The 21,025-nt window shown below is 38.4% G+C and overlaps 2 protein-coding genes across 4 annotated transcripts in view; one reads left to right on the forward strand and one right to left on the reverse strand.

Moving 5' to 3' along the window:
- Positions 1-1,294: 1,294 nt before the first annotated feature.
- ANKRD40 (ankyrin repeat domain 40) lies at positions 1,295-16,732 on the forward strand. Its single transcript, XM_077833844.1, has 5 exons — positions 1,295-1,677; positions 7,913-8,061; positions 9,363-9,848; positions 11,160-11,341; positions 14,508-16,732. The coding sequence occupies exons 1-5, from the start codon at positions 1,544-1,546 to the stop codon at positions 14,652-14,654; spliced, it is 1,098 nt and encodes a 365-aa protein (XP_077689970.1). The 5' UTR covers positions 1,295-1,543; the 3' UTR covers positions 14,655-16,732.
- Positions 16,733-17,180: 448 nt separating this feature from the next.
- Positions 17,181-21,025, reverse strand: part of ABCC3 (ATP binding cassette subfamily C member 3) — an 80,233-nt gene continuing 76,388 nt past the window's right edge. For all 3 annotated transcript variants that reach the window (XM_077833842.1, XM_077833843.1, XM_077833841.1), the window contains one exon: positions 17,181-17,594. In XM_077833842.1, coding sequence (XP_077689968.1) covers positions 17,486-17,594 — 109 coding nt within the window. In that variant the 3' untranslated portion in view covers positions 17,181-17,485. The remainder of the gene's footprint in view (positions 17,595-21,025) is intronic.

Here is a 21,025-nt window from a genome sequence, read left to right on the forward strand (position 1 = left end):
TAAATACACATAATAAATGATATAATGTGAGATAGACAGTTACTATTATTTAATTAAATCTAAAATATTAGGTGTGATTCTGCTCTCGCGCTAGTGTATGCTGGGAGCACCTCCTCTAAAGTCAGTGTACTTACCAATATGAACTTAATGTAAAATCATAAGAATTAGGTCCATTACTCAAAACAATGGTAAAAAAAGTTGTTTTTTAAAAATAAGATTTTTACGTGGATTGTGTCTCCATGTTTTGTAAAAAAGGTGGCTCTACTGATTTAATTAATTACTAGTCACATAGGCCCTGATTCTCTAAAGAGAATTACATCAGTAGACCCTCTGCACTTGCACAAAACCCTGTTGAAGTCACTGGGGTGTGTGCAGGCCCAGGGGTCTGTTCCCACAGTTCTTCTTTCAGGATCAGGGCCATAGACACTTTATTTTTACACTATCAGACATTACAGAACAAGTTATTTTAAATAGCTCTAAGTAATTGTTACAATCATGTAATTACTTACTTGAATAATTCTTACGAATGTTGAGATCCCATTACTTCAGTGAAACTATTTGCATGAGTAAGAATTAGGCCATTAAGTCTTTGAGTTTATTTTAGACTAAAGGCCAGATTCTGGCCCCCAATACAGCACCTTTGTGCTGGTCCTGTGGCCCAAAATTGCTTTAAAGGTGCTCTAGCTCAGCGTAGGTGTTATGAATTTTACTGGCACGTAGGACTCCCCAGATGCCATGATACAGCTGCTGCAGGTCAGCTGGATCTGAAGATGGAGTCCTAAGTGTGTATTTTAACTTGTGTTCTATAATAAGATAGTTGTGAAATAGTGTTTTTCTCACCCATGTCTCTCATTATTTGGCTTAGAATGAATAAAGAAAATTAGCACAATAGTAAAAACAATGTGAATTGGTGGAATCAATTGTGGCCCCAATCCTACAAATTGTTTTGCTGGATGGACCCATGTTCCCCACATGGAGACTTCACTTGATTTCAGTGGGGTTACACATATGGTGCTGAGCTACCTAGGCAGAACAACTTGCAGTTTGGGGTTGTAGGAATAAATAATGTTTGGTAGAAGATATTGTACATTCGAAATTCTTTGTATATTAAGCAATAATTCATTTTAGTTGAATAAAAGTAATCAAGTAGGAGCCTGAATATATCTGATGAATCATACAGCAAACAGGACAGCTACAACCAGGAATTGCATGCAAGGCTGTTGGTAGGAACTAAATATCTAGGTCAGAGAGTTGTCACAGATAATAGAGTCCCCCTGAGAAGAGTTTAGGAAACAGCAACAATCTAGAGATACTGTACTATGCAGTTGTCTTTAATGTTCTTCTGAAACGTGTGACTCTATCTGATTTAAACGTAACAGACAGAAAGTAATCAATATATGAATTTAAAATTAAAAGAATAAGAGACACCTCTTGTTATGCAGGGTTAATTTTATCTTTGACTTGCTGCTCAGTATGTTAGCTTTATAAAATGTTAAATCACCTTCAGTTGGCAGCTGCTTAACCATAAAGTGACCTTAGAGAGATGACAACTTTTATAGAGGAGAAAGAACTCCAGGAGAGACTGAGAGAAGCAGCTGCTTTGGGAGACATTGGGGAGGTCCAAAGACTGGTGGAATTCGGAGTGAATGTCAACTCTCAAAATGAAATCAACGGCTGGTAAGCCTTTAACAGGAATGAATTACGTGTATTTTTAAAGGTTAATAAAACTGACAATTTCAGATACCGAGAAGAACATTTTAAGAGCCTTTTATTCTTTGTCTGCTAATGATATGGTGGATGTTATATATGTTTTTCATATGAAATATATTAATGCAAGGCTATCCAGTTTTGACAGTTTGAATTCAGAATGTAATTTAAATGTCCTATTTAAACCCATTGCCTAATCCTCCCTCACTAGAGATGCTTTAAAATTATTTTAAAAGGAGGAAGTAATGGTACTGTTGATAATTGCTGTTCTGAGCTTACATTATTTTGTTTCAGAAGTTTTGATCCTTGGTCTCTGATTTTCTATTAGTTCAATGTGTTGCCACCTTCTATTACTTATACTGATGGGATTAGGAAAGCTGGCTGCACAAACACAGCACAGTAAAATAACATTCAGAAGGTAAACCTCAGACTGGCCAAGCTCGCTCATTTTTAGAGAGGTTTATTCCGGATTACTTTTAAGGCAGCTTTTAAAATAACTTCCTGTTATGAGAAAAGATCTTGCAATGTGTTTCAGTGAGATACATAAAGCCTCACAGATTTTTTTTGTTTTGACATTTCATTCAAATACCACTTGACAACCCTAAATCCTGAAACTCTTCTATAATGAACCATACCCAGACTAGTCATAAAAAATGTTGTTTTTTAAACATGATTTTAACAATTCAGGCATTCTTGAAGATTGTTTTACCTGGATTAGATTCAGTTTATATCTTTATGTGAATTACTGAGCTGTGCTTACATGAGTGAAAATAGGAAGTATGAAACAGAAAGGACAATAAACTAGAATTTTAAAAACTAAGGGCCTAATTTTCAGAAGTGCCAAGTTCCCACGACAGCTGTTACAGTCAGTGGGGGCTGTCGCTGTTCAGCACTTGTGATAATCAGGCCTTCTATGATTTGCTTTCTTTCTTTGTTAAGGAGTAGAAGTATGTAGTGATTTTTCTCCCATTTCACTTTCTCATTATTTCCATATGCATAATAAACTGCTGCTCATTACCAAATCAGTTTGTTCAAAAAACTGGCATTAAGACAATAAACCAAAATCTGGCATAAAATATATTTTTAAAAAATTGCTTCTTGTTCTGTACTTTGGCTATAATCGTGTCTTCCATATCTTTTGAGTCTGTGTGCAGAAGCTGCATCTCTGGAATGGGTCTCATGTATAGGTCTGATCCTGAGAAGTGCTGAATACTTGCAGCTGCTATTGACATAAATGGGATTTGTGGGTGCGCAATATCTCTCTGTATTAGACTGCATGAAATCCTCGTGAAATGGTCAGAATAAAACCCTAAATTAGGCCAGAGTTGCTGAGGTTTACATACAATTGGAGAAAATAGTGGTTGCAATTGTGCACCGTATCCATGGACTTGTGCAGAGCTTTGATGTTGTCATTGGGGCTCAACATGGGCACAAGAGTGTATCTGTGGAGTTCTCAGTACAGACTCATAATTTAAAGAGGAAGCTGTGTGAATCTAAGCATTTATATCAAACATCTCCTTAGTACCTGAAACTTTGTATTGGTACCTATTTTTTGGCCCACACCCATCATAGGGCCTAATCACATCAGCCACACTATCAGAGGCTCGTTCGCCTACACATCTACCGATGTGATATATGCCATCATGTGCCAGCAATGCCCCTCTGCCATGTACATTGGCCCAACTGGACACTCTCTACGTAAAAGAATAAATGGACGCAAATCAGACGTCAAGAATTATAACATTAAAAAACCAGTTGGAGAACACTTCAGTCACTTTGGTCACTCGATCACAGACCTAAAAGTGGCAATTCTTCAACAAAAAAACTTCAAAAACAGACTCCAATGAGAGACTGCTGAATTGGAATTAATTTGCAAACTGGACACAATTAACTTAGGTTTGAATAAAGACTGGGAGTGGATGGATCATTACACAAAGTAAAACTATTTTCCCATGTTTATTCCCTCCACCCCTACTGTTCCTCAGACGTTCTTGTCAACTGCTGGAAATGGCCCACCTTTTGATTATCACTACAAAAGGTTCCCCGCCCCCCCCCCCCGCCCTCCTGCTGGTAATAGCTCACCTTACCTGATCACTCTCCTTACAGTGTGTATGGTAACACCCATTGTTCCATGTTCTCTGTGTATATAAATCTCCCCACTGTATTTTCCACTGAATTCATCTGATGAAGTGAGCTGTAGCTCACGAGAGCTAATGCTCAAATAAATTTGTTAGTCTCTAAGGTGCCACAAGTACTCCTTTTCTTTTTGCGGATACAGACTAACACGGCTGCTACTCTGAAACCACAAAGCCTGGTGACTTTGTCAGAATTTTACTTCTGAACTCAAAGTGACATGCAGGGGGCTTGAATTCAAACTAAGAAAAGGTTTTGCACCAAGTCCAAAGAAACAAAACAGCCAGAGCTTCACAGACCTCTTCTCAGATGCCATGGGATTTTTGCTGTAAATAATATAGGAGTTCTTTCTGTTGAGTTATAACAATTATTTCAGCATTCTTAAAAATAGTGGCTTTTACCTCAAATGCATAGTCCAGTCGTGGAATACAGTACTTTACAATAACTGTCATGTCTTATGGCATTGTCTCCAGCTGAAAGCAGATGATTTGCAGTTAAATTCCTGTGAAAAGAAGGAAGTTATGGCGGGGGACATATCTTAGTCTTATCTAACTATCTTGAAAACTCCTATCTGTGCTGCTTTTATGTTTTTCCATCTTGTACCCATTCAGAGCAACCCCCCTCCCACCCCAAACATTAGTATATTAACACATTCTGGATATGAAGTTAAGCACACAAAATCAGGAAATTTTAAAATGATGGTCCTTGCATTGTAATGTAACTTTTATGATTCTTTACATTAAATATATATATTGAGGCATACATCTAACAACATATGCTTAACATTGGGGCTATGGTGATACAAATAATAAATAATAATAATGTAGATACAAGGGAGCTGAGTCACAGACACTTGTTGTGCAACCTCCCCTTTCTGGCTTATCCACTGGGTTTTTTGATTGTTTGTTTTTTTAAAAAATGCCAGGTATTTCACAACCCTGACTCAGACACCTTTATGGGAAAGCAGCAGCAGCTGTTCAATGCAGCAGGGATGGAGGGATTCAAATTAAAAGTCCAGATCCCCAAAACTCTGCTTTTGAAAACATGACTGCTTTTTTCTAGATCTCTAAAAGAGAGCTGAACTCTTTTGAAAATCTTGTCCCAGTTGTGGATGGTGAGCATTTTTGAAAATCTGGCTCTTAACATTTCATATGGAGACTTATTCCGATTGCAGACAACACTGTAACATTTTGATTTTCACTCTTGGAATTTTTGTACAAGAACTAATTTTTGTACAGGATTTCCATTTCTCAGTGAGTTATCCATCAATTTCATCACATTTCTGTCTGAAATTTTTTCGTTTATCTACTATTGTTACAAGTAGCTCCTAAAATTACTACAACTAAAAGAGATTAAAGGGGGGGAAATTCTCTATTTCGTTTTCAGTTTACATTGTGCATTTGACATCACTTTGTGTTTAGTCATCTTTGACGGTTGTTTTTCTGGGACTTTGAAACAGCAATAGGATAAAAATGTTTTAAAAATGGGACAATAGAATAAAATTACTAAAATTGGCAAGTGATAAGTGTAGTTCTAGCAACTGTCTTTAACACAATTTTGAATTGAAAAAAATATTTAAAATAGGTGAACCTACTCAGGAACAAAAATTTGAGAATATTGTGTGGTTTTATAAAATATACACCAAAGATAACCAAATGATACTTGTTAAGACAGGCCCTAACTTGCTTCTATATAACCTTTGATAGGGACTAATTTTTGATATAATTAAAAAAATACCCCACATTTGTTTTAACAGCTGTTATTTCTCCTAAAAAGAAACATTGCAAAGCACATCTGAATGACAAATGGTAATTGAAAAATACTCATCAAGAGAGGTAGTGTGGGCTAATGAATGGGCAATGGGCTGGGAAACAAGAAATCAAGGTTTTGTTCCTGGCTCTACGACTGCTTGTGACCTTGCGCAACTCATTTCACCCCTCTGGGTTTCCATTTCTTTTCCCATCCTTTGGCTGTCTTTTCTGTTTAGATTGTAAACCTTTTGAAGGAGGGACCTTTTGTCTCTTATTATATGTATGTATATTGTCTAGCACAATCAGGCCCCAGTCTCATCTGGGGACGCTAGGCACTACTGTAATAATATATATATAATATATATATATTATTATTACAGTAGTGGGTTTTTTAATCTGGGCCCCAGTTCTACACAACAGCACTTACTACAGTGAGTAATCCTATTGCCTTGTATTCTGTGGGGCTTCTTCCACAAAGAAATACTAAACCCAGTGATAAGAATTTGCACAATTAGGCCCTTTGTTTCTTGCAGGATAGTCTTAATCATACTGGCATATAAAACAAGCAAGATTCTGTGTGTACTTTGCTTTCTCTTGCTTTAATTAGTCTGATTCTCACATGCATGCATCAGGTTTTATAGCTACTCTACTATTTCCTCCCATCAGACCCTTCTTCAGGAGTAAACAAAACCAAACAAACAAACAAAAAAACCAACAAGAGCAAAAACTCTTGATGTGTCAGAGGTGGTGCTGTTTGGCAGAACACAACATATTCTAAATTTTAAAGTCAGACAGGTGTGACCACACCTTTTCCTTAAAAAACAAATGTTTCCTGGAGAAGGACTTTGGACTGAAGTGAATCTTTTTAACCACATAAGTTTTCTAAGAGATTTTACACCACTTCTTTCTCACTCTTCTTGTATGTAACTCTAAACTCCTAAGATTCAACATCTTTTCCTCTCCTTGCTATTAGTCTGGGGAAGGATTAAGAGTTTTCATGCAGTTTAAAGAACAGCATTGGGAAGGGTGGTGGAGAAACAGCACTAGAAAATCTTTGAAACTAGGGTACTGCTTTTAAGCTGTGAGATAGTGCTTTGTGGGGAAAATGGGATGGGCCATACAGTTTTTGCATATTATAACATGCAGACACATTGTAAAATCTTATAAACATCAGGGAGACTGACCCTCCCCTACATTTCTTCAGGGGATCAACTCTGGGGATTCCTCTAAAGAACAACCACTCTCCAGGAAAATGTGCCTTTTGCTTGAACCAAAACCACAGACCTTCTCTGTGGGTGAATTCTTTCCTTCACCAAAATCTCTGTCTGTATGAAGTAGGGGTATGTTTTTTGGAGTATATTTTTTCTCCCTGGCCAGTATCTGAGAATTTCTTTCTTGCGGTTGTTATGCTGACAAATCCTATATTCCTTACTAGGGGTTTTGCCTGAGTAAGAATGCCAGGATCAGGATCTGACTCTAATTGCATTATTCACTATCTCTGTAAAGCCACTAGGACTACAGTTTATATGAAAGTTGTAATGGAGAAAAGTGTTGAAATTGATCCACTAAAAAGTTAGAGTTCTGCAAAGGTCTTTATTGGGAATTTACCAGTGTTTGTGTCAGTGTGATAATTTGGTGAAAACCAGTGTAATACGAAAACTCAGTTCTTCTTTTGGTTGTAAGGTACTGCGAAATGTCCTGGTGAGGAGTTATTTCAGAAAATAAAGATTATTCTAGTCAGCTCTGTTTTGAGATTTAATCAAATTGAAATCAGTTTGGTTTTCTAAAGATCTTTGCTCAGGAACTAGTCTGTTTCATTTTGGTTGGAGTGGTGCAGAGAAAAAAATTCTTTTTCTTTTGATTAACAAAATTAAACCTATTTCTATGAATTTAAATGATCACTTGAAATATGGTTCTGCTGTTAAGCTTATAATATATTCTGTCATCTTATTTTGAAAAAACAAATGTAAAAAGATACAGAAGGGTGACAGCTATTTTATATTTTTGAAATTAGTTTTAGCTTTTAAAAGCTAAAAGTGAGAGATTTAGTTAAACTTTAAAGCAAAAACCATCTGCTGTTGTCAAAAATAGTAACGTTGGTGGTAAAGGCATTACTGCAGGGAAAGACTATCAGCAGGTGTCACTGCAGACTACAAAAAATGTTCAAAGAATATATCTCAGCTTGGTAATGTATATTAGAAATGAATGTTGTTCTTTTTGGGGAAAGCTAGGCCTTGGCTTTTTTATACACAGTGGTATGAATAAAACTAATCTCCGGTAGCATGTTTATTTCATATAACACCAACATTTTCCTTGTGCAGGACTTGTTTGCACTGGGCATGCAAACGGAACCATGCTCAAGTGGTGTCTTATCTGATAGAGTCTGGTGCTGATAAGGAGATTCTCACAAGTAAAGGAGAAATGCCAGCCCAGTTAACCTCAAAGAGAGAGATTAGGAAAACATTGGGAGGTAAGTTTATTGGTTAATATAATAACTTTGAAGACTCTGGTAATGACCAATTCTAATAATTATGGTCATGTTCTGTTGTGCTTTTGCGCGGGTGCTGAATCTGTATTTAAAAGCTTACAATTCTGTGGCAAAAAGAAAAGGAGTACTTGTGGCACAACCTTCATCCGATGAAGTGAGCTGTAGCCCACGAAAGCTTAGGCTCAAATAAATTTGTTAGTCTCTAAGGTGCCACAAGTACTCCTTTTCTTTTTGCGGATACAGACTAACACGGCTGCTACTCTGAATTCTGTGGCAGTAATTCCCATTTGGCCTTCAGAGTCTTTACTGAGAAAGAAACCACAACTTCAGGAATGTTGGTTCCGTGGGCTTTTATGGTGACAATTTTTTTTTGTATGTGGGAGGGAAAAAAGCTTAATTTTGAAAAATTAAACTGTCACAGAACATGTTCACTACAAACATTTGCGGCTTGATACATATTTTCAAATGGAGATAAGGGGAGGGAAATCTTACTTTTATATATATATATATATAAATATATAAAGCCTTTAGTGTATATGACTGATAATTCCATAAAATATCAGGAAGCTTATTTAAGGGGTTAACTGCATTGATCTCAATTGAAGATTAGTATTTTATTCCATAAAAGTATAGTGATAGAGTAGCAGCCCCAAGGGATCCATTGGTATATTGTGCTTGTAACTGTCAAAGTAACAATGTTGCTACTAAACATGAGAATTAGTTTGAAGCCTGTTCAGAATCTTTAAGTTTTTCCTACCTTTTGCACTCCTTTCTTTCTGATTTCTGCCTTTGTTAATATCTATCTGCTGTTGAGTCAGTAGTTCTTTCAGTTCTAAATATATTGTATACTTTTTCCCCCCACCCACTCTTTTGGTATCCACAGCAAACCTGAAAATCTACTGCCCTCCATTTATTCCTCTGGTTTATGTCCATTATGAAGACAATGAAGTTATGTCAGCTGAGAATATGGCACAAAATATTGGCCACAGGACATTTTTCTTAGAAGATGGCAGATTCTATATCAAGTCCAAGTGTGTAGGGGGAAAGTAGAGGTGTTTGTGGAGTATCTTAGTCACACAAGCTTTGTTTTTATGGAACCCCTTAGCACAGTTATGTGTACTGTACATAGAGCTTTAGAGCTCTTTGTTTTGTTTTATATCCTTTGTGTGGGTGTGTGTAAATAGTCTGAATCTAAAAACCACGATGTACTAGGACAATTTTAGTTCTCCTTAACCAGTTATAACTAATTTTGTTCACTGGACATTTTTTTCTTTCCTCTATAGTGGAAGACGAACTTGCAGATTTGAAGCAAGACTCAGACTTGCCAATTGTCCCGAATTATTTGGCTAATCCACCTTTCCCTTATGTTTATAACACAATGAGTAACAGCATTCCAGACCCTTCCACTGGCTCGCTGAATGGAAACTTCCCCATATCCTTAGAATTGCAAGCTGTAGATTATCCCACTTCATTACCTCGAGTCAAAGCATGCACTTCTGCAACATCACAACATGCAAATACTGCTTCTGCAGTGGCTGATAATGAAGATATGTCGACATCCCCTGGAGCCTGTACCATGCCAGAATGCCCAAAGCCTGTAGTCCAGAATGGTCCCTTTCACCAGGCATCTGTGCCTGAGAGCAGAAGTTTCCCTTCTCCAGCTGCATCTAAACAGCCTGTATCTCAGCAACAGAATGGCTCATGTATGGGGCCTATGCCAACATTTCAGCCATTTTTCTTCCCTGGAGCTTTCCCATTTAATATGCAAGGTAACATTAAATTATTATTACAAATTTTAAAAATTAATTTTACTATTCCTTTTTTGCTCTGTTCTTCCTGGAAGTGGTCATGTTGGAGAATGTAAATAGACTAGTCAATGTTATTCATGTCTATAGTACTTCTCTAGTCTTTAACTTTCATGTTCTTATGCATGAGGCATGATTCCATGTTTGTGTCTCAGGCATTTCAGGGAATGTTTAAAAAAATTGTATCCACTGGAATTTTTAATACAAATATCAATGAAAACATGTCTTACTCATCTAAGGTTTTGTAAAAACATACAGATGCGAGGGTAGTCTAACACCATAACTGTGGTACAGAACTCTAGACTCTAATACAAAACACAGGCCTATGTCCAATTAATTTGAAAGAGAAGCTTTGTTAGCTCAGCTTGTACAGGTAGCTGACCACTTAAATGTACAGAGAGGAAGTATTATTTATCATTCCTTGGGGTTAATATTATATATATTTAGTAAAATCACCCCATCAGTTCAGTGTAGCCAGTTCTGGAATTGCAGTTAAAAGGTCCAGACCTCTATTTGAATGTGAGCTGTGAGAAGATCCATATGAATTTTAATGTGCGATCACCAAAAACAGAGCACTGAGTTATGCAATATTGGATTGCTCAGAAAATTGGTAATAGAAGATAAAAATGTTGCCAGATGAAATTCAGTTCAGAGCAGTAGGAAGTGGGTTTTTTACCCATGAAAGCTTATGCCCAAATAAATCTGTTAGTCTTTAAGGTGCCACTGGACTCCTCGTTGTTCAGAGCAGTAGTAACTCAATTATACTATAATTTTATAAGTAATATTGTCTGTATTTGATTATTATGGGTGTCTATTGGCCTATATAAAATAAACTTGACTATCTCAGATCAGTTCCTAATGGGACTCCACAGAAACAGCTACAAATGGTACCTTTGCAGTAGCTTCTCTGTGAAGGAATGAAAAACATGGAGGCTGAGCTACCTCCTCTCCTCTAGAAGTTGTCCTTTCAGACATGGTGGTTGTGGGAAGTTGATGAGTTATGTGGAAGCTTACATGGCCAGTGCCTGTGCTGTTCTTGTCCTGAATAGGATTCCAGTCTCCAGAGCTCGGAATTCAGCTCTTTTCACCTACCTTCGCATTAAATACAAATAAATCAAAAGTAATGAATGAAATGATTTTAGGGTAACATTTTGAGATTTATTATTATTATTGATGTAATGAAGTCACATTTATTTTTTTCCAGTTCTTATTTAGATGATCGTGCATACTTATATGTATATAGGTATTAATGTCTGTATGTTTATCTTTTACTAGAACTGGTGCTTAAGGTGAGAATTCAGAACCTTACTCTTAGAGAGAATGACTTCATTGAAATTGAACTGGACAGACAAGAACTAACATATAAGGAACTGCTCAGAGTGAGTTGCAGTGAACTGGGTATTAATCCAGAACATGTAGAGAAGATTCGAAAATTACCAAATACAGTATTAAGAAAGGTAAGAACCTTCAGCTTTAAGCAAAAGTTATTTTTATTGCTGTTGTGGACATCATTAAAAATGCATCATTCATCCCTCAACCAACCTGCAATATTCCTTATGTCTTTGAATATGAGATTTGGCTTACTGCTAAATTGGCAAACGTCGTGTTTTTAACGGTGTTCCTTGTCTTAGAGAAATATAGTAGATCCATAACCAGTAATTAATTTTCTTATAATCCCCTGGCCATGGAATAAGTGGGCTGTCATTGAATGTTTCAGAGTCTATAGAAGAAGAATAAAACTTCTCAGTCAGATGCATACAAGACTGGTGGGAGTGCATCTGATGGTCAGATCAGCCAATCATGCATAGCTATGGCATAGTTTGGGCCTGCAGCACTGAAGAAGGAAGCAGAGTTTGGATGGAGGATAAGAGACCATCCAAGGGGCAGGGACAAGGGAGGCACTTGGCTATAACTGTACTGTCAGTTACTCTACTGTTTAACATCATGTAAAAAGACATTAAGGAGAAGTCTTTGTATTTTATATGCCTTTCTTCCTCCTTTCCCTCCATCCACAAGTTAGGTCTAGGGGACAGAGCAGAAGAGTAGAAATCAGATCTGCATTCTGGTTCCCAGTCTGACTCCTTGTGTGACCTTGGGCAAGTCAATGAACTTTTCTGTGCATCAAGATAAGAGGGGGATTGTAGTAGTTGGGTAATTCAGAGGGTTGTGGTGTTTGTAAAGTGCTTGGAGATCCTCGTATGACACCCTAAAATCAAGATATTCAACTTTACAGAATTACCTAATTTTCCCTCTTGCCTTCCAATCTTCAATTCATGTTTCCTAAACTAGAGGGTTGTTTTGACTGCAAAGTATCACAGATCCTGGGTCCTACAGTTAATGGTCCCCATCAGCATATTTCTCAGTTTGGGACTGATCCATGATCAACCCTTGCACTCACTGATAACACTATATTGCAAATATTGTGTTGAACAGTATTCTTTCATATTGGGAGGTTACAGTCAGAGCATCAACTATAGCTGAATTGCCTTGTTTTATTGACATCACCTTACTTCTGTGCTTTGAAAGACCTGCACTGATTTTACCTATACAATACTTGTAAGCCACTGAGAGTTGTGTGGTTAAATAAATCCTCAAGCAACTCTTTAAACCTTTATTTATACTGGATTTTTTTTTTTTTGGAAATAGGTTCCTCTCTGTAAATTGTACAGTGGAACATCTTATTAAATGAGAGTGCTTTGTTTGGGCTGCTGCCATTTTTCCTATTTAATAAAATAAGCTCTAAACCCTTAACTTCTTGATGGCTTTCCTGCACTGACATTCTGTACTGTGTGACTTATATTTAACTATGTTCAGAAATTCAGTGTAATAACATACCCCATGACATACTGTCATGAATGGTTGAAAGGTTTATGATACCGAGGTGAGCCTTACTAATCTAATTAAACTTTAAACATTCCTTTTAAAAAGCAACTAAATTATAGGGAAAACGTTCTCAATTAGGAACAGTTTGTGCAGTCCTTACACAGGCAAATGTCCCATTGAAGGCAATGGGACGTGCCTGCATAATACATGGAAGACTTGGACTTTTTGTATCTGTTTTCCTAGTTCACTAGTGACCCTTCCTTCACCCTCAAATCCTTAGGACATTGTTGGCGTCAAATGGTGGAGCTAATCTGATTAATGCTAGATTAACAGACTTCAGTGGACCGTACCTGCATCCAATATAAGAAGACATTCTGACTCTTTACTTTTAAAGATTCATTTCTTGGGTTGCAAAGGAATAAGTGGTTCCAAAATATGCTAGCTAAGTCTGATTGTTCAAAGTGTCCTCTGTAAGAGTGTCGCTAATTCTTAGACATTTTTGTCAGCAAAACTGGAGGACACTTGTTTTCTGAGATTTCAAAAAATTTAATTCTTAGTGCTTAATTCTAGTGACAAAGTATGGCCACTCAGGGGATCAGAGCCTGATCACTTACTTACTGTTTGCGACTGCCTTCTTTTACTCTCTCTGACTTGCTTCAGCTAGGTCAGGAATGGGGGTGGTCGGTGTGCTGCTCCAGAAGAAGCTGGCTTCAGGGCCCCTTGGAGAGGAGGCATGGATCAATGTGAGAGGTTTTTAATGGGTTGGGGAGAAAGAAAGAAAGATTATTGGGGTGAGGGGTCCCAGAGGACCCTCTTCCAAGCTGTTTATAGATAGTATGCAATAGATCTTTAAAGCACATAATACAAGCTTTAATTCCACTAATAATTTTCACTCCCTGTCAGTAATATTGAAGAACTCCCTTGAACTATAAATCTTCCCTTCATCTGTTGGTAACCTTAATTTTTTGTACTTGCTTGGCACATTAGTCTACAGTTGATACTGCATGTTGGAAACAAAAAGAATTAGAATTTCCGAAGAAGGATTCGGCCAAACCCAAATCACACGACAATGAAGCCAAACAGACTGATCACAAAGGGGTCAACTGAGCTTATTAATACTGTGAACTTGTCTGAGGATCTCACTCCCATTTGTATACATTTAGTTAACTAAGGGCTTGTCTACACTGGCACTTCACAGCGCTGCAACTTTCTTGCTCAGAGGTGTTAAAAACACCCCCTTGAGCGCAGCAAGTTTCAGTGCTGTAAAGCGCGAGTGTAGAGCTGCGCCCCTTGTGGAGGTGGTTTTTTTAGAGTGCTGGAAGAGCTCTTTCCTAGCGCTCTGCTGCGACTACACAAGCCACCTTAAAACACTGCCACAGCAGCCCTTTAACGTTGCCAGTGTAGACTAGCCCTAGGCTCACAGCACTCCTGTGAGAGGCAAGATCTGCATCCATTTAACAGATCAGAACACAGAGGCAGAGAGCAGTAAAATGACTTTTTCAGAGTTACACAGTAGCAGAGCTAGGAGTCTCCAACTAGGAAACTTTCTCCCACTTAAAATAACTACATTTAAAAAAAAATGAAATCTAAAGTAAATAGAATGCTAAAGTAATGCAACATGCAATAGGAGTGCCTGCTTGATAGCTAGATAAGCAAAACGGAGTCAAACTGCTGGGTAAATACTTGCCCCCTGCTAGCATACATCTGTTTTATCCTCTTTAAATCTGCCTAACTGAACTCCTGTACAATATTTATTGTGGATGCTACTAACATACTGCATTTTTAATTTCTTTATTTAAGGACAAAGATGTTGCAAGACTTCAGGATTTCCAAGAACTGGAGCTGGTTCTAATAATCAACGACAATAACTTTCTGTTTAGAAATGCTGCATCTACACTGACTGAAAGGCCTTGTTACAACAAGAAAGCATCAAAGCTGACTTATTAACTATTTAAAGCAGCATCAAACAAAATATTTGTATCTTGTCTTTTAAGCAATGGATTCAATGTTCAAGCATTGAACTTATAAGGGCTAATATCCTGAAAAAATCTATTTTATTACTTTTGAGATAAAGTTGACATGTTCTGCACAGTTACAGCCTACAGCTCATGTCAGACTAACTTGCTCTGATATGAAACTGTGCTTATGAAAAGAAAGCAATGGTAGAATTCTCAGTCTATTCATGTAGCTAGCATTCTGTTCCTTACCCAAAATAATCCTGACTTCAATCACTGTAGAGTTAGCAGTTCTCAAGGAAAGGCTTAAATTGTTCTAATAATTGTTAGCTATAAAATAGCACTTATGCTAAAGGACAGAACATGAATCCCATTTAGTGTTTGTACCAAATTACTTAATGTGCACAGACATCCCACTGTCATTAATAGGTGATACATGCGTGACGTGACAAGCAAACACACCCCTTTTTTAGGAGGAAAATGGAAGGATTGAAGTCTGTGGAAGAAGCACAAAACTCCATTTGTCTCATTTAAGTATTAAAAAGTTACTAATTAGATGTGGTTTCTTAAACTGCATTTATAAATATTTCTCAGGTTGAAGATAAAATATTACAGTTGTTACTCAAATTGTAAATATACCATTGACCAAAATAGCTAGGGTTTTTTAAATCTCATGGCTGCTTGTCAACACACGGTATTGAAATGTTTGGCAACAAACGGTCCACTCCCTCTCTCTTTTGTTGCTTTATAATCAAGAAGTTTCTCTAATGCTTCTTTAAAATGGCAGTTATTTTTCACTCCATGGACAAGTCAATGTGATTTCCATATGAGAAAGGAGCACAAATATTGCAGTTCCATTTTCCTCCAACTCATCCTTTCATGAACAAGATCAGTCCTTGAAACCGTACATTTATTATGTAAAAAGGAAACTAATTAAATGCTTAGCATTTTAAAAAATGGGATGACATTTGAATCTTGGGCTTTCTAGACATTTTTTTTCCTTTTTCAAAGACAACTATTTATGTTTCTGATTGCATGGTCACCTTTTCACATTCCTGCTAACTTAAATTCAGTATTATGCTCCTCTGCTATGAAATCCTGGAATAAATACATTGGAAAACATTAAAGTTGAGTAATTTGTTAAGGATTTTTTTATCCAGTTTATTCACTCTTTTTTTAATTTACAAAACCATCCTCTTTAGAAGAAAGGATCTAATCTGTTTACCTAGCTATAGAAGTATGTACTGTACTGAGAATTAGATGGATTAAAGCTCTAGATAACAGGGAGAACATAGTTGATTGCTGATTTGAACTCCCCACTATTAAGATTTTTTCTTAGTGCCTTTCTTTTCCAAAGAACCTAACTTCCTAACTCTTAGTTAATTGGATTTAAGCAGTACACATTAGCTTAGGGTTTATAAAATGGATAATATCAGTAGAACAGACTGTAACAAGATAAGTCTTTTCTCATGGCATAAATGTTAAAGTAGAGATGCGATGCAGCCTGATCCAGTGACAATCTGTTTCTTTTATACCAGCTTACTGATGTTGATCTAACCACTGTGATGGAAGTTTATATAGTAGAACAATTGCTCACCATACAATTACAGACCTGCATTCTTACTCACTGACAGAAGAGACTATTTTAGGCTTTTGCCATTCAGAAGCCATTTTTTCTGTAAAAGTACTGTAGTTTTTATGAATAAACTGGTATGCTGTACCAGTGAAAAGATCAGCCATTGGATTGACTGAATTCATTTGCTATACTGATGATTATATTACGCAGTTGCTGGTAGCTATCTATGCATTCAAAGGAATATTTTTATACTTTATATCTTATGCAATTTATAACTGAGCATATTAGCTTTGCTAACTGAATTAATTGGATAACTGTATCATGTGAACATTTTTGTGTATGACCATCAAGGATTCATTACCTTTGTGCATTGCTACATGAAAATGTTTAAGTATTATTTAAGTATTAAATGAATTGCTTGGCTCTAGATTCTTGTTTCTATTTAAGTTGTATTCTTTTTATAATTAATAAATTATTATTTTTATGTTCTCAAACATGGACATAGAATTTTTCTTTAGAAAAAAAATTGCAACTTTTCTACTACATAAACTGCTTTCTGTGGTGGTTGGTGTAGTTGCATGAGTTAACTGTGATTAATCGACAGCCCTAGTACAGATTCCTACAGACTTCACCAGGCTTTCAATTGTTTGGTTCTATAAGTACAACTATTTGCAGGCCTTAGATTGGTGGGAGTAGAAAGGAATGTTATAGACCCTGATTCTGCAAGTTGTTCTGGCCTGCTGGCCCAATGAAGCTCCACCAAGGCACTAGAACAAACTGCAGTATTGGGACTGCAGCATCCAATGCTCTTGCCCCAGGGATATTTACTTACACAGGTGAAACATTCCTTGATTACTTTATTTTTAATGGAGTCATCACAGAACATTGTCAGTCTTCCCATTTTAAAACTGTGTTTCTGTATAGAAGACAGACACAGGTGTATTTTATATCACTGGTTTTACTTTACTAATGATAAACCAGAAAACAATACATGTTGGCTTGCGATACATACATTTCCTTGGCAGGATATTTGGCATTCTTTTAAGAAAAAATAAAAGCAGTTATAAAATACTTTATGTATATATAAAATATTTTAAAAAATATAAAATTCATTTTTTCATCATTACGAGTGTGTAACAATTCACGTATCACAAGTTTAGTCTATTACAAAGACTGTTCTGTAAAATACAGTACATTCATGAGTCACTTTTGGGATGAGTCAGTCATTCAATGGTATAAAAGTCTTGCTAAGCTAGTCCAGCATCTTTAGCCATACTGTAGAAGACACCCCGGGATTCTATAAGGCTTGAAGGTGTATCAAATTCAGCTACTGTTCCTTTGTCTAGAACGAGAACCCTGTAAAAAACAAAAGCAGAAAACTGATATTGCAGAAGCTTTCCTTATAGGGAACTCAATTCCTTCAACCACAAAAATCAGGCATTTTTCCAAATCTTCTCTCCTTATGCTGAATCATTTTCACATGCTGCAACGCAACAGGCTAGACAGAACACCTCCGTGTGAGTTCATGGCTAATTTACAGAAGCACCAAACACCCACAGCCTCCAGAAAAGCCAGTCAGTACCTCAGCAATTAAGGCCATTCATTCCATGGTTTTACCAGTCTCCCAGTAGTAATAATCCATTTAAAAAACCTTTAACATGCAATAAATCTATCAAAGAACATTACACCCATTGCTGGTCACAACAGATCCATACAGGAGCTGGAGACGCCTCAAAGGGATTGTGAGACTTGTGCAGTGGTGAGTTAACTAACACAGGACCTGCTCCTAATTAAGCCAATGGAAGCAGAATCAGGCCCACCTATTCAGTTATACTGTTCATAACCTGATTTGTAGGTCTAGAAGCATAACAGTGTGACAGTGAGAATTTCTGGTAATATTCTGATGTTCCTATGCATGCCTCAGTTTTCCTCTGTGCTTAGCATTGTTATCCAGTGTCAGCTCACATAGCTATTTGGGGTGAAATGAATGGATTAAAGGACTGGTTGAAACTGACCCATATAAATGGAGAACCTGGAAGACAATGGGGAATCCCAATGGCTAAGATGTTCACAAATAGCAACTAAACATCAAGAGGAAGGAGGTTTCTCTCCACCTCTTAGGAAAGCAGAACAAAGGGGAAAGGCGTCAGCTGGCTTGGATAAGAGTCACATCTGCTCTTTCTTTTGACTGACAAAAAGCCAGAAGGGATTCCATGGCAACTTGGCTGGGTAGAACGCTGGTGGCCAGAATGGACTGTGTCTGAACCATTATTGCTCTATACGAACCTAAAGCACAAGGTAAGCAGTGTGTCAGAGGATTAATAAATCCTACTCTGTTTTGAAAAGGCTGGCTAGTGTCACTGCAAATACTTGCCGAGGTGCACCGGTCTCTCAAGACAGCATCTCTTGAGGCTGCGTGGCCTACCCTTAACGAGCAGTGGGATCCCTTGGGCATCTGGCATGCTGAAGGGGTTCCTTGGAGGGACTGTTTAAAAGCTGGGGCATAGCACAGATCCTGTAGATTTGTGATAACAGGATCATACAAATTCACTGAGAGGCAAACTGGGGCCCTTTTGAGTGTTTCTTCCTCCTCCAATTATATGTAGGGTGACCATATTTCTCAAAGTAAAAATGGGGGGGCCTGGGGCTGGCCCGGCCTGCCCCAACCCCCTCACAGGACTCACAAGAGCCGCCCTCCCTGTGCCATCCGTGGCTGGGGCTGACCCACCAAGCCCCGTGTCAGGTAGCAGCCACCACACTCCACTCTCCTGCTGGCAGTCAGCGCTGCCTTCAGCTGACCTGCTCTCCGCTCTGCCTTACTGCTGGGACAATGCGCAGTTTTTGTGAAAAAGTAGGGACAGAGCTGAAAAAGGGGACTGTCCTGGCCAAAACAGGGATGTATGGTAACCCTAATGATATGTTACCATAGGAACATCATGTTCCACTCTGCATCATGAACAGACAGGAACACAGAGTGCACCCTTCAACTTCATGCAAGCCTGCTTTTATTTTTAAGAGGCGGAAGAGAAGAAAAATTGGAGATCGACTTACAGAGAAGGGAAATAGTATAGAAGTTTCAGAGGTTTCCCAGCACTCAATACTCTTATCATTCCTATCTGCGTGCAGGGTTACACTGACAAGATAACTCTCTGGGAGAGATAGGCGGCACTGAATTTGAATTCTGGCACGTTGCAGAGCAGGAAACAAACTATACCACATAGTTAATTCACGCTAAGGCTAACGCCTCTGCTGTGTGAAACAGTTCTGAGATAAGCCATCTGTTAATTCTGTTTGATACTGACTACTGAGCTTTTGATGAAATTACAAGTTTAGTTGATAGAATGAATAGCAACTTTGGTGATAATTTGCTTGATAAAGATAATAATGTTGATGTAATATAGTTATGCTTCTGTAAGGTACTTGGTACTAAAACACATTTTGATTAAACTTGAATGATACAAAAACCAACATGGCTAAAACCTGACTGATAGGTCTCAAAACATAATTGCAAATCATCATTGAGCAAGTGTATTTCACTTGGGGTCCGACAGAAATCGGTTCTTGGCCCTACATTATTTAATATTTTTATTTGTGATCTGTGTGACAGCGTGCTAGCTAGGAAACCCTGAGCCAGCCCTCTGTCACACCAGCTCCAATCAGGAAAGGTGAATTGGAGTAAGCCCAGGCCTAAGGGGCAAATAGGGAACAGCTGCCAGCCTTGTTAGCTGGGGCTATATAAAAGCTGACAGGAAGGAAGTCAGGGGGAGAGGAAAGGGAGAAGCCAGAAAGCTAGAGGCCACTCTCCCCTTTTGGCTGCAAGCCTGATACTGTCTGTAGCTACAACGTGGTGGGAACTGGTACTGTAAATAAAGAGCATGGGTGATTGCACCAAAGCAGAGGTCTCTGGCTGGTTTGTGGGTGCAGAAGTGGCAGGAGATAGAGGGGTCCACGTGTGCCCTGTTACAATCTGGAAGAAGACATAAAATAATTACTGATCAAGTCTGCAAATGATACAAAGATTCAGGAAGTGGTAAATAAAGAGGACAGGTCACTGGTACAGAGTGATCTGGATCGCTTGGTAAGAGTTGCAAGCAAACAATATGTGGCCAAATGTAAAATCAACAAAGAATGTAGGATAGAGGACTTTATCATGGGAAGCAGAGTCTCGAAAAGGACTTAGAGATGATGGTGGATAATCAACTAGACATGCACTCTCAGCGTGACATTGTGGCTAAAAGAGCTAATGCAATCTTTGGACGTATAAATGGGAATATTCAGTAGGAGTAAGGAGGTTACATTCTCTCAGTGTTGTCACTGGTGCAACCGTTAATGGAATACTGTGTTACGGCAGGAGTGGGCAAACTTTTTGGCCCAATGGCCACATTGGGGTGTGAAACTGTATGGAGGGTTGGGTAGGGAAGGCTGTGCCCCCCAAACAGCCTGGCCCCCACCCCCATTTGCTCCCTCCCACTGTCCCCCTCAGAACCCCCGACCCATCCAACCCCCCTTGCTTCTTGTCCCCAAACCGCCCCCCTGGGATCCCACCCCCTATCCAACCCCCCCTGCTCCCTGTCCCGTGACTGCCCTGACCTATCCACACCCCTGCCCCCTGACAGGCCTCCCAGGACTCCCATGCCCTATCCAACCCCCCCTGTTCCCCAAACTCCCCCATCCTACCGCTCCCTGCTCCCAGTCCCCTGACTGCCCCCCGGGACCCGCTACCCAACCTTCTTACTGCCGCATGCGCGTGCCACCGCCACCCCCTTACCATGCCACTCAGAGCGGCA

The sequence above is a fragment of the Eretmochelys imbricata genome, chromosome 14 (genome assembly GCF_965152235.1).
Source record: "Eretmochelys imbricata isolate rEreImb1 chromosome 14, rEreImb1.hap1, whole genome shotgun sequence".
NCBI lineage: Eukaryota > Metazoa > Chordata > Testudines > Cheloniidae > Eretmochelys > Eretmochelys imbricata.